The following is a 13138-nucleotide window of genomic DNA, read 5'->3' as shown; positions in this document are numbered from 1 at the left end:
ACACATTGTGATTGATTGAAATATTTATTTGGGTCTTTTTTAGTAGGTTTTTCCTCCATCTCCCCCCCCCTCTTTTTATTTGTTGAAGAAATTGAGTTGTTTATTCTATAGAGCAAGAGTTGGCAGAGCTTTTCCCAAAGGGCCAGGTAGAAAATATTTTAGCAGTTGAGGGCCATATGGTCTATTTCACAGCTATTCAGCTCTGCCATTGTTTTGTGAAAACAGCCATAGACTGTAGGTAAATGAATAGACATGGCTGTTTAAGTAAAAATATTTTTTAAATGAGGCATCTAATGTAGTGTGCCAACCCCTGTGTTGAGCTTCCAAAGTTTAGATTTTGCTGATTATATTCTTGTGGAATCATTCAACATTTTCCTCTTTATTGTATTTTCTGTGAACTGGTAAGTTGGTTATAGCGGGGGTCCCCAAACCCAGGGCTATGAACCAGTACCAGTCTGTGGCCTTTTCCTGCAGGAACTGGCAGTGCTGCAGGAGGTGAGTGGCGGGTGAGCGAGCGAAGCGTCATCTGTATTTGCAGACACTCCCCAGCGCTAGCATCACTGCCTCAGCTCCACTTCAGATCATTAGGCATTAAATGTTTATAGGTACACTGGTCCCTAATACCAAAAAGGTGGGAACCGCTGGGTTATAGGATCTAGAGGCTTGCTATCCAGTCCAGGGTGCCCCACCCCTCACACATGTAAGTACTTATGTTGTTCCATTTGGATGCACATAATATCTGCTTCTGCCTTCTTGGATATAGTGCCAGTCATTGATGACACGTTTCCCATAGACCAAAGTGGTGATCTTCTAATTCTGTCATTTCTTCCTTATTTACTAGTAGGAATGTCCCTAGAAAGAGAAACTTCTCATCTATTTAATTTCCCAGTGATACCATTTACAAAGGAAAACCAGGATATGTGTTTGATTGTTTTCCTTTTATTTACCAATTTTCAGAATAATGAGCTGGTTCATTAGCATCTCCAACAGTGACTGATAAGCTTTTTTTCTTTTCTTTTTATCTCTCTTAGTTTCATTTTGAACTCATGGGTTTAAATATATTTAATGTATTTCAGTGCAATGTAGTTATTCTTATTAATGCTGAAATTGTTCCATCTGTAACTAATGAGAGCCTCCTCAAGTTGGCTCATGAATTCTTTCAGTATGATCCTACTTGTCTTGATTGCTTCCTTGCTTGCTGGTATGTAATGATGTTTCATTTTCTTCTCTAGACCTAAAATTAGCCATTTTTCCCCTTTTACTGGTAAATGGTGCAGTGATAGAGAATATGTGGGGGTTTTGTTTATTTTTACTTTTAAGATAGAGTAAATTTTGAGTTCAAAGGATACTTCTAAGTTATTTCATTTATCTTAGCACAATTACAGTAGTCTTAAAATGATACTACCAACACCACCACCAACATGATTACTAAAAATAATTTAAGATGTCCCCCCCCACCCCCAATTTTGTCTCTCCTAAGGATGTACCTCTCCAAGAATGAACAGATTACTGGATTCTAGACTAGCTCTGCTGAGAATGGTTATACTGTCCACCAGCTAATACATACTTATGTTGACGTATTTGATTTTATTCTTAATTTTAGTTACTGTTTTAAAACATTTTTGTTCTATAACTTCTTTTGAGTCTATAATTATTTCAAAGTAAGTTAGAAAATTTAGTCTAATTTTATAAGTATTTGAAATATTTACATGGTTCTAAAGTCAAAGCTGTGAGATAAGATATATTCCAAAAAGTCCCTTCACCTATCCCTTTTAGTGAACTTAAAATTCATGATTTATATTTCTGTTAATTTGCTTTTAAAAATATAAGCAAATAATATGTTTACATAGAGATGTATTTATTTAAAGCCAATTTTTAGGTTTTGACTTAAAATTTGAATCTTTAGCCTTTAGTCATTAGCCTCTAGGCAGTTTGTCTTAGAGATAGAATTTGGTTGAAATTCTACTTTTATTAGTTACTAACAATATTGTGGCTTTGAGCAGGTTCTCAGTCAATCTCTGTAGCTATAAAATAAACATAATTCCTACTTGCTAGATTGATCGTAGATTCTGATACATAGTAGGTGTGGAATTAGTGGTTATTTGTACTATTATTTTGTTTTAAGATACCAGTTACTTGAGAATTTTCTGAAAGTTTTTCTCAGAAATGTTTATATTTGTTAATGCTTTCTTAAAAATTTCCTCTAGTCTCAATCTCTTCTATCTTTTTTGATAGCACTGTATATATTCCTTTTTCTATTTGCCTGCACCCCTAATGTTTCACTAATTTGAAGGGTCTTTTTTTTTTGTCAAACAATCTCTCTTACCTCTCCAAGGCAGGTTTATCTCTGTCTCCTCCGTAAAAATTTCTCTAATATCTCTCTCATGTAATGCTTTACTATTTCCAGAGAACTTTTTATACTCATTATCTTATTTAATTTTATATGTCCTATTTAGGTCATATGTTAGTTCTATCTTATAGGTAAAATTCACTTAGATAGATGACAGTATGACAGAGTAAAACTTTTTCACTGATAAAGACAACATATATACCTAGGTCTCTCTGGTATTCTTTTCACTAACTCCACACTAGTAAATGATGTTTTGTGAATTCCAGTTGTACTTACACACTGTTGCAGTTAAACTCTTAAAATACGTAAAAATGAGCAGTTAGTTCAGTCCCTCTACCTAAAAACAGCAGTGTCAGTACTACATTTATTCAGTAAATTCATTCAACAGCTGTTTATTGAGTTCTTACTATATGTAGGGTATATGATCTTTAGCATATTGCCAGATAGATAGCAGGCAGTTAGTTGTTTAGGGTGAATATGAAGGTTTATTTTAAATCGGCCAGTCTGAATACAGTGTTTACATACAAGTCAGGAAAGGAGGACTTCCAGAAGAGATCTTCTTAGCACATATATGTATGTACATGTGTCACAAGATTAATTTAGGGGAAGGTAGTAGAATGAGTATATAGTAAACACTTACATTAACTAGAAAATAAGTCTTTGGCTTGCCTTTGTCTCTAATCATTGCTGCTTCTAGGATGAAATAAAGAAATAGAGAAGCTTTGTGTATGACTCGACATTTGACTAAAGGTTGTAGATAGATCCTGCTACAAAGATAAATAACATGAGTACCTACCTTACATAGCATTTGCTTCATTTTCATGTGTAAAATACATTTGTTCAAGATAAACTCAAAAAATAGTTAATATAAAATGATGCTTTAGATTGTTGTTACTTATTTACTATGTTTTTTATTCTAAAAAGAAATGTTTTTAGTGAAAGGAAATATTTTCAAATAAGGTGCGTATCATGTCTGTGCATATATATCATTTAGACAGAATTTTTTTCCCATCGTCTTGTATTTCTGGGTTTGTTTCCTTATTACAAGGATTGTCAGGCTTATTTTTGACTTTTGGTTTAACCTTATTAGTGCTATATTTACTACACATACTGCACAGTAAAACAAATATGCATTGATATATGGCTCATCTTTCCTACTAACCCTAGTTAATTTTGTGCTTCACACCAATTGTAATTTTATGCTCTAGAAGCTGCCTTAGAGCCTTCTCCTAGGGGCATTTAAGTATATTTAATAAGGTTAGTGTTACTCTATTTTGAGAAACTAAAGTTATGAAACCCTTCAGAAGACATGTTGTATAATTAGGTAAATATTTTAAAAACTCCAACATAAGGCAAACCTTATTTTATTAGTAGCTAGAAGGAACATTGCTAATTGGTAGGAACTATAGCAGAAAGGATTTTGTTTTTTATATTACAGCATTTTTAAAATTTTACTTTTTAGAATAGCAAATGATTTGGCCATCTTTTTCATGAACCTATCAATAATGCATCTCTAAAAGAATAACTTGGAAGTAGTGTACTGTTGGCATCACAAGCAGATAAAGGAAAGATAAGTTATTTCTCATTCATTTGTTCTATTTTCGAGTAAAAGTTAAAGAAAGTATTCCAGTTTTCTTATCTCTCCAAGATAAATTACTAAAACTCAAAGAGAGTTTGTAAGAAAAATATTTATCAATAATTCCAGCATAACTCATCCCTCATTTGCTGCCACTGCCTACCTCTCTACCCAGTTAATTTTTCTTTCCTTTCCAAATGCTACAGATTAGAAATGCAATGATTAAAACCAAGTTCCAGTATAATAGTTTGTTCGAGTACAGCAATACAGTACAACAAGAGATCATTAGAGCACAATATAATGGACTTATGTAGTAATAGGATTCACATTGCTACAATAATTAACGTCTTTTGGACTATTTTACTTTCTAAGCTTGAGACTTAGTTGGTTCAGTGTTTTTAGTTTCCTTCATATTACTTTAGTTGTGTAAAACAATTGGTCATTCCTTAATTGGGGCACTTGTAGATTAAGTTAAAGTCAAAAAATAATTTCTTAGAACTACGGTAGTTACCCAAGTGTCAATTTTGAGCATATAGTAAAATATTTAATATTTTTAAGGAATACATGCTTTTATATGGATCTAAAATTGTGTTGTAAGATAAATATGCCATTTAAAGTGTTGTTTAAAGTTAAAAATTTAAAGTTAAATTTTGCTTTAAGTCTTCTTTCACTGCCAGGCTGTCACTCTAAAGCATGTGAGTGGTTCCTAAAGTGTACTCCCTGGACAAGTGGCATCAGCATCACCTGGACACTTGTTAGAGATGTATATTCTCAGGCCCCACTACAGACCTGAATCAGAAATTCTGGGGTTGGTACTGAGTAATTTGTTTTACAAGTCCTCCAAGGGATTCTGATACAGACTCAAAGTCTGAGAACCACTATTCTAAGGCTTTGTATGTAGTAACCTTACACCACCTTGACTGAAAATGACCTCTTCATCGGGTTTTATTTTAAAAGGTATAAATTACAACATCTCTTAATTTTTTTTTCATTACTGGGATTATAATGCATATTACTTTGCTTATTCATTATGATCTTTAATTTAGAAAAACATTGGTTCTATCTTCGTGTGATTTCTTCAGGGATTTTTGCAGTATTTGCTTGGTGTAAATAGGTTTTTTCCTATGTGGTAGTCTTTTTTTTCAAGCTAACACATGCTTAATTATAGATTAGGTGAAGATACCACATATTTTAAAAATAAAATCAATCACTTTTTAAAAAATGTATGTTGTTTTGATTTACCTGTAGCACAAACACAATTTTAAAGTGGCTGGCCACCAGTGTCTGTGTGACAACTATGTATTCATTTTTAACAGATAAGAAGGAATGCATAATTTGAAACTAGCTACTTTTATAGTCATTCCCCTTCTGAGAGATCTAAAAAGGGAATGTGTTTTTTTGTTTGTTTTGTCTATTTATATGCATTTAAGCTCATGAAAGTGTCTGTCTTCAGGTTATATTTTTCTGGTACTATTTTGTATAATATGCCTTAAGAGTGAATTGAGTTACATAAAGTAATCAGGTCATTCTTTTTCTTGGCAGCTCTTTGATGTGAGTAAAATTTGGTTATATAAACTAGCTTTGAATACTGGAAAGAAATAATCCAGTTCATTGTCAATCTAATCTTTGGAAGATCTGCCTGTTTTCTTGTCTAAAATCATATATACCGTTGTCTAAATGAGTTCTGGTTTTGATTGGAATATTCTACATATGTTAGTGATAGGTATCTCTAATTAATATTAAATTACATACCAATTTATGTTGACTAATTTTTGTGCTATTACTAAAATCCAGTTTAAGTGAATTCATTTTACATTCGATTATTCTTTGAATTTCAGGATGGTGAGGAAGAAGAAAATGAGAAAGGTATGTGTGATATTAAGTAGAGTTTAAAAATTGCTGACATTAAGAAAAACAGTAAATTATGTGAAAATAAAGCATTCCTTATTTGAAATTTTATTTTCAAAATACGTTTATTTTCAAATCTATCAATTTAGTGAATTAAGTTAGCATCTTGATTTTATTTTTCAATTGGTTTTAATTTTTTTTAACACTTAAGATATGTTCTAACTTAACGATACATATCAGTTACTGTAGTAACACAATTTTAAGTTAAAAAAAACCTAGCATACGGTAAGTTGATTGCATCCATCAGACTGGCACTTCAGTAACTCATATGTACTTAACTAGAGTTGTAGCTTGTAAATGGATAGTTAATTTTGCAACTCTAAAAATGGTGGGTCACCAGGAGACTGACATTTTGTTTGCTGCTCAAACTTTTATACAGTCTTCTGACAGTTTTAGTAGTTTAGAAGAGCTGTTTCATCCAGTACAATTACAGGGACATCAGTAGCAATACATGTGGTCAGTACGAGATTATGGAAGAGCTCTTGGACAGAAGTCAAAGGATCCTACTTTGGACTAGAAAGGACATGGAACAGGGTTCTAAACAAGACAGAATAAAAAGCCTAGAAGCAATAATGAAGTGAAGCTAACTGAAAATCTCCCATGCCTGAAGCCTCTCTATTTTGGGGGAGTGCAAGACATCTTTGAAAATGATAATTGCAGGACTGATTGGACAGGATGAAGACTGGAAATAACCAATTTCCTGAACATAATGGAGCAGGACACCTTTGGAGCCTTCTGTAGCAGTTTTCCGTATGATTCTGGACTACCCAAGAATTGAATAAGAAGAGTGAAAAAGATGGGCCCCTAAAATACTTCGAAGACTGACTGATATCCTCAGGACTGTGACCTTTCAAGATGTCACCATAGGAGTTCTGAAGGTCACAAGGGTTAAATCCCAAGAGGATTGGAACGTTGAATAACAAACCTTCACATTCGTCGCTATCTCATAGAGGAAATAAAGTCTTCCATATGCCATTAACATATAACCAGAAATGAAGAGCTATTATCCCCAGAATGGAACCATTTCCTCACTTTGTTGTTTGGTATCTGTATGTAGGGATCATTTTTTTCCGTGAAGAATAAGTGATCCTGGGTAAAGGATTGTTTATGTTAGTTAATACCCTTGTGTTTTTTTTTTCCCCTAACCTTCCATCAGTGCTAATAACTGGCTTTATATTTTCTAGGTCCTATTCTAGCTTATGAATATGAAATTGTTTAAACTTCTTGTTTTGCCATATTTATTCCTGTTAAATCCTCTTAGATATAGCAGGTTCTGGTGATGGTACACAAGAAGTATCTAAACCTCTTCCTTCAGAAGGGAACCTAGCTGAGGCTGATCACACAGCTCATGAAGAGATGGAAGCTAATACGACTGTGAAAGAAGCTGAGGATGACAACATCTCGGTCACAATCCAGGCTGAAGATGCCATCACTCTGGATTTTGATGGTGATGACCTCCTAGAAACAGGTAAAAATGTGAAAATTACAGATTCTGAAGCAAGTAAGCCAAAAGATGGGCAGGACGCCATTGCACAGAGCCCGGAGAAGGAAAGCAAGGATTATGAGATGAATGCGAACCATAAAGATGGTAAGAAGGAAGACTGCGTGAAGGGTGATCCTGTCGAGAAGGAAGCCAGAGAAAGTTCTAAGAAAGCAGAATCTGGAGACAAAGAAAAGGATACTTTGAAGAAAGGGCCCTCGTCTACTGGGGCCTCTGGTCAAGCAAAGAGGTTTGTTTTTCTATGTCAGTTCTTTACGATACTGAATTCCAGCATTCAATAAGATCACTCTACATTAAGGGGGTGGCTTCAAGACCGTGTACAATTATTAGTACTTATGATCCTGCCTATAATATTTTTGACCGTCATAAGTTACTTTAAAAAAAATTTTCAAGATCTTCATAATATGCAATGTGTTCTACTGATTGCATTATCGAATTGTCAGCATATATTTGTTTTTTTGTTGTTTTTTGTTTTTTTCAAATTGACAATTTTTTTGTTTTATTTTTAAAAATCCTTGTGATGATGGTTAATGAACAACTATCAGTCCTAACAACACAAAATGAAGTCAAGTCCCAGTCCTGAAATCTGGAGAAGATGGCCATATATCCACTGAATAGAATTGTCAGAAAATCTAGATCTTCAGGCATCTTGGGGAAAATGAGTGCAAGAATCCTAAGGGAATCATTTGTTCAAAATAACAATCTAGGCCTTTGGAATTGTTAATTTGTATGAATAGCATTACTTTGAAATATAGTCAATATCAAGCTGTTCGATTTTTGTTTTTTTTTGTTTTTTGTTTTCAATTTTCTTCTGGTGATTTGCTTCTTTAGCTCTTCAAAAGAATCTAAAGACAGCAAGACATCATCCAAAGATGACAAAGGTAATGAATTTTTTCCTGTTTATTTCAGTGGTAAAATGCATATTTTCATTGAAAAGGAACAATTGCATGGGGTTTTCTTTGACATTTAGTCCTTAAAATTGACATACTAAAATTTTGGGGCGGCCTTTCTGTAGACTCTGGAATTAGATAACAGCTAACTCTTGGTGTGATTGAAGCATTCATTACTCTTTAGTTAATTTGGTATGTTTTTAACGTTATGTTCTAAGCAACTGTCTTGAGTATTAATATAATAGATATTCCATTTTCTTACATCATGTCAGAAATATTTTGTCTTTAGTTGCAGTAATTTGTAACCTTTACACACCACCACAACCTTTTTCCTGTTCTGGCTAGTAGGAAATGTGCTATAAATTACATATAGTCATGGAGTGTAATATTTAAAAGAAAATTAGTCTCTAACATTTGGTTTTATTTTCTTTTTTAAATCAGGGTACACGTCTATTAACATAGCCAGTATTAACGTTGTCACTATACAGTATGTTTCAGTCTTTCAGAATTTAACTACCTAATTTAACTTACTTTGGGCTGATAAGAGTCTCAATAGAAAAATAGTTTTATTTTAAATTCTCGTAAGCTTAAAGTATTGATTGTTTTCTGTTCTTGGGACCTCTCTCATTATCTCGTGGCCATGCACTGTAGTTTCATCTCGTATATATGCTGTCTACTTGGGAAATATTTCTTGGTTTCTAAAAAAGCATTTTAAGAGAAATAACATCATTCAGGTAATACTAAGTCCTAAAATGCTTCTTCAGTGCCTTAAAAAAGAGGTATTATGTTTATAATACCTCTATAGTTTATTTGGTGTATTTTGTTGGCATATTTTAATAGTTGGCTATTTTAATGATTTAGTAATTTATAATTAATTGCCATACCCACGTCCCTTGCAATTTTGGTTAATAGATAAGATATAATAAAATTTTAAATGATCCTATGAATCATTATTAGTAGTCTTGATTAAATGTTAACTTTCTCCTATTAAAAATTTTATCTGCAATTAGAGGATTACTGGAGCCCAAATGTTGTTGGTAACATAAAAAAGATACACAAACTTCTGGTTAACATTTCTTAAGCTAAAACATTTTTTTGATACATTTGTTTCTTAATAGGAATGCAGCAACTATTAATACTTAAAATACTTGAATCACATGTACATTGTTTTCTCATAGGTCTACATTGACAGAAATTTCTCAACTAAAACTTGTGGCATGTAGTTTCAAAAAACATTGAAAATTTTACCGTTTCTAAATATAATAACTTGAAGTTATAAAATTCTTAACTTTTAATTGATTATATATGATTTCTCTTAAAGTGGGTAAGAATTGTTTTCCAAATAAAGTTATGAATGAAAATGTCCCATTTATAATAGCACATTTGAAGAAAAGCACTGAAGGGTGACTGACTAGGCCTGTATTCTAAGAAATGACATCTCTGTGTGAAACCATAATTTGTGTGTGCAAATGATTCAGCCATTTGTCTATTCTAAAGAATTTTAAGATCTCTGATCTTATTCTTGTAATTAATTTTTTATTAAATCCAGAGTTATTCAGCTGCATATAATTACTCATTTTCTTTTACACTTTGTCTGATAGACAATGAAAATGAGCTGGTTGGTTAGTCTTTGTTATTAAACATTTAAATTCCTGAAAACTATCCCTTGCTTTGACTTTTCCCTTTTACACTCCAATTTCTCAGGATCTAAAGCCCACAACAAATAAAGGTAATTAAGCAGTCTGTACATTCCTAGCTGATTGCTTCCTGGTTGCCTGTATTCAGTGCAGTGGTAGAGTATAAATTATTAAACTTTGAACAGCAAAACTAAGACATGTAATTGATTTTTGTACCCACTTAAAACTCATATAGTAGGACATATACAATATTCAGACTTGTTTCCTCACTATAGTTATTATTACCCTTTATTGCGTTTGATTTTTTTTTCAGTTTCACCTTAAAATTTTTATTTTGTGTTTGATTTTAAAAATAGTAAATTCATAGAGTTTTGACAGAGTAAGGACATACTGTCAAAATTAAGCGAGAGGGATTAATAATTTTGAAAGTAAATGGTCCTGATAATTGTGTTAAAAAAAAAAAACATTTGATATTAAATCTGTTCTAGGAAGTACAAGTAGTACTAGTGGTAGCAGTGGAAGCTCAACGAAAAATATCTGGGTTAGTGGACTTTCTTCTAATACCAAAGCTGCTGATTTGAAGAACCTCTTTGGCAAATATGGAAAGGTACATTCTTTTCACCTTTTTATCCATCTTTCTGGTATGTCCATTTGAGAAGAGGATTATATTCAGAACAGTATTACATAGAATCTTCCAATTTGTTTCTATTAGAACCATTATAGGCATAATTATTGAGTTCTGTGGTAATGGTGAGTTTCATCATGTAATCTCACTCTGTGCTCTGAGGATCTTTGTGTTAACAGCTCATATTTTGAGCCTATTTAAGTCAAGGACTTGGTTTTATTCATATTTATCATGATTTTCTAGAAGCTAGAATTATGAAGGCTGATCTGGTCATCTAGAAAATATAGGTAGACTAATATTAGGCAGTGGGATATAGAATTGGAAAACAAAAAAACCGATGTGGTCCTTGTCATACAGATTCCATTAAAGTGCTGGATAAAATGTAAAACTGGTAAAAATATACTTAATCAGAAGTTGTGATATATGCTATGAAGGAAGTGTACAGGGTGCTAAGACAGCAAAAGGGAAGGTTTAACTATGGTTTGGTTCATTAGGAAAATTTCTCTCATGTATATGGGAGAACTAATGGAAGAGGAAAACAGTAATGAATTGCTATTCAATTAATAGTTGTTGAATTAAATTGCAGTTGATCTCACTACATTCTATCTTATATTTGAAACTATATCATATGTTAGTTAACCTACTAAAGTGTAAGCTCTTTGATAACAAGTACCTTATCTACTATGCTTTGTGTGTACATAGTAGGCTTTCAGATATTTATTAAATTAATGACCAGTATTTTAATGTTGGTATTTATTAGGACTAAAACTATGTAATGATTACTGCATTTGATAAAATGGTTAGGGTAAGTTAGCCTTTACCAAAGTTGAGATAAAAACTGATAGTTTCCAGCCATCTCCACCGTACAACCTCCTACATCTTGTTTACCTCTTTCTGGCAATCTGTGTTCTTTGTTCTGCACTAAGTTGTTCTCTCTTACTTTTCACTCATCCATCTCTACCTTATTGCTCTTAATTAATCCTTTTATAGAACTGAAATTGTCACTTTTGTATTGATATATGTTTTACAAGATATACCTAGATGAAAAGTATCTTTTAAAGTGTATTTTTTAGGCATTTTTAAGGCTATTTTTTTATATATGGCCGATTTCTTTATTTTTGAAAGCTTGTAGAAACTCATAGAACAGTGTAAACAAACACCTACTTAGAAAACTTCCTAGACATTTTTTTCTTTAAGAGAAAATTTGACCCTAATCCAGTTAAACAAAAATCCATATTTCATTAAGTATACTATTACTTCATTCATGTGACTAATTGTGTTTTGTCTGTGTACTTGAAAAAATATAAAGAAAAACTAGAAGTAGGTTAAATTGTTTTTTGATACTTAAAATTGTTCCATTGAATATTTCATTTAATAATATGTATTCTAAATTTATCCTTTATCCTGAATTTGCATATCCTGAATATACTCTTTAATTTGAATAGTCTCAGTTCTAAAGTTCTCATCTGTTTAGAAATGTATGTAGTTGTGCAATTGTAAAAATTAGTAAAGTATAATCTTGTTTTATAGGTTCTGAGTGCAAAGGTAGTTACAAATGCTCGAAGTCCTGGGGCCAAGTGCTATGGCATAGTAACTATGTCTTCAAGCACAGAGGTGTCCAGATGTATTGCACATCTTCATCGCACTGAGCTGCATGGACAACTGATTTCTGTTGAAAAAGTAAGCTTGCCTAACTGTTTATAAAAGGTAGGTTACTTTGAGGGCTAGATATTCTCAATTTAAAGATGTTGTACTGGTAGGGAGTAGAATTAATAATGCTTTTTATTTTTATGTATTAATCTTTATTCTTTGTTCTTCAAATTATCTACCATTAACATTTTTTTATAATCATAAAAATGTAACTTTTAAACAAAGATTCTTTGTTTAAACCTTTCAGGTTAAAGGTGATCCTTCTAAGAAAGAATCGAAGAAAGAAAATGATGAAAAGAGTAGTTCAAGAAGTTCTGGAGACAAAAAAAATATGAGTGATAGAAGCAGCAAGTAAGAATTTTTTTTGATAAGTACATAGATTTTTTTTGGTACATTGATGAAGTAGTTCTCATTCTGATTTTTCTTGTGTGGGGTGGTATGGTCAGGACGCAAGCCTCTGTCAAAAAAGAAGAGAAAAGATCGTCCGAGAAATCTGAAAAAAAAGAAAGCAAGGAGACTAAGAAAATAGAAGGTAAAGATGAGAAGAATGATAATGGATCAAGTGGCCAGACTTCAGAATTGATTAAAAAAAGTGAAGAAAAGAAGCGAATAAGTATGCTATGTACCTTTCTTCTCAATCCCTTTTTAATGCATTCTCCAACTTAAGTTTTACAGTCAAAGGAAAAACTTGAGAGTATAAACCAAATAAATATTTAGACTTTGTTGTTAGGTGTTACTGTTTTAGAAAAGGAGGTCTAACAGAACTAATTGTTTTCTCTTTTTCTACTTTTGGAATCAAAGATATTCCTACTAAGCCCCTTTACTGTTATATGTGGGCTGACTTAAAACAATCACTGATTTATAGCTGTGTAGTGGAATTTTGGAATATTTTAGGATTACTGAAAATATTTATGGTAGCAAATTAAGCTTTTTCTAAAACTATTGCATTTACATTCTTATAAAATAAGTAGGATATTTCATGTATTGGTTTGTGAATATTT

The 13138-nt window shown here is 32.3% G+C and overlaps 1 protein-coding gene across 3 annotated transcripts in view; it reads left to right on the top strand.

The window, feature by feature from the left end:
• Window positions 1-13138, top strand: part of SLTM (SAFB like transcription modulator) — a 40388-nt gene that overhangs the window by 16368 nt on the left and 10882 nt on the right. Inside the window, exons 6-12 of one of the 3 annotated variants that reach the window (XM_016126937.2) lie at window positions 5765-5792; window positions 7096-7564; window positions 8167-8216; window positions 10351-10469; window positions 12018-12167; window positions 12385-12488; window positions 12584-12669. In XM_016126937.2, the coding sequence (XP_015982423.2) occupies window positions 5765-5792; window positions 7096-7564; window positions 8167-8216; window positions 10351-10469; window positions 12018-12167; window positions 12385-12488; window positions 12584-12669 (1006 nt within the window). Of the gene's footprint in view, window positions 1-5764; window positions 5793-7095; window positions 7565-8166; window positions 8217-10350; window positions 10470-12017; window positions 12168-12384; window positions 12489-12583; window positions 12751-13138 lie in introns of all 3 variants that reach the window. The other 2 variants (XM_016126936.2, XM_016126934.2) reach the window with 2 other exon arrangements.

This window comes from Rousettus aegyptiacus, unplaced genomic scaffold (assembly GCF_014176215.1).
Source record: "Rousettus aegyptiacus isolate mRouAeg1 unplaced genomic scaffold, mRouAeg1.p scaffold_m13_p_3, whole genome shotgun sequence".
Taxonomy (NCBI): Eukaryota; Metazoa; Chordata; class Mammalia; order Chiroptera; family Pteropodidae; genus Rousettus; species Rousettus aegyptiacus.
This window is presented reverse-complemented; position numbering and strand designations above follow the sequence as displayed.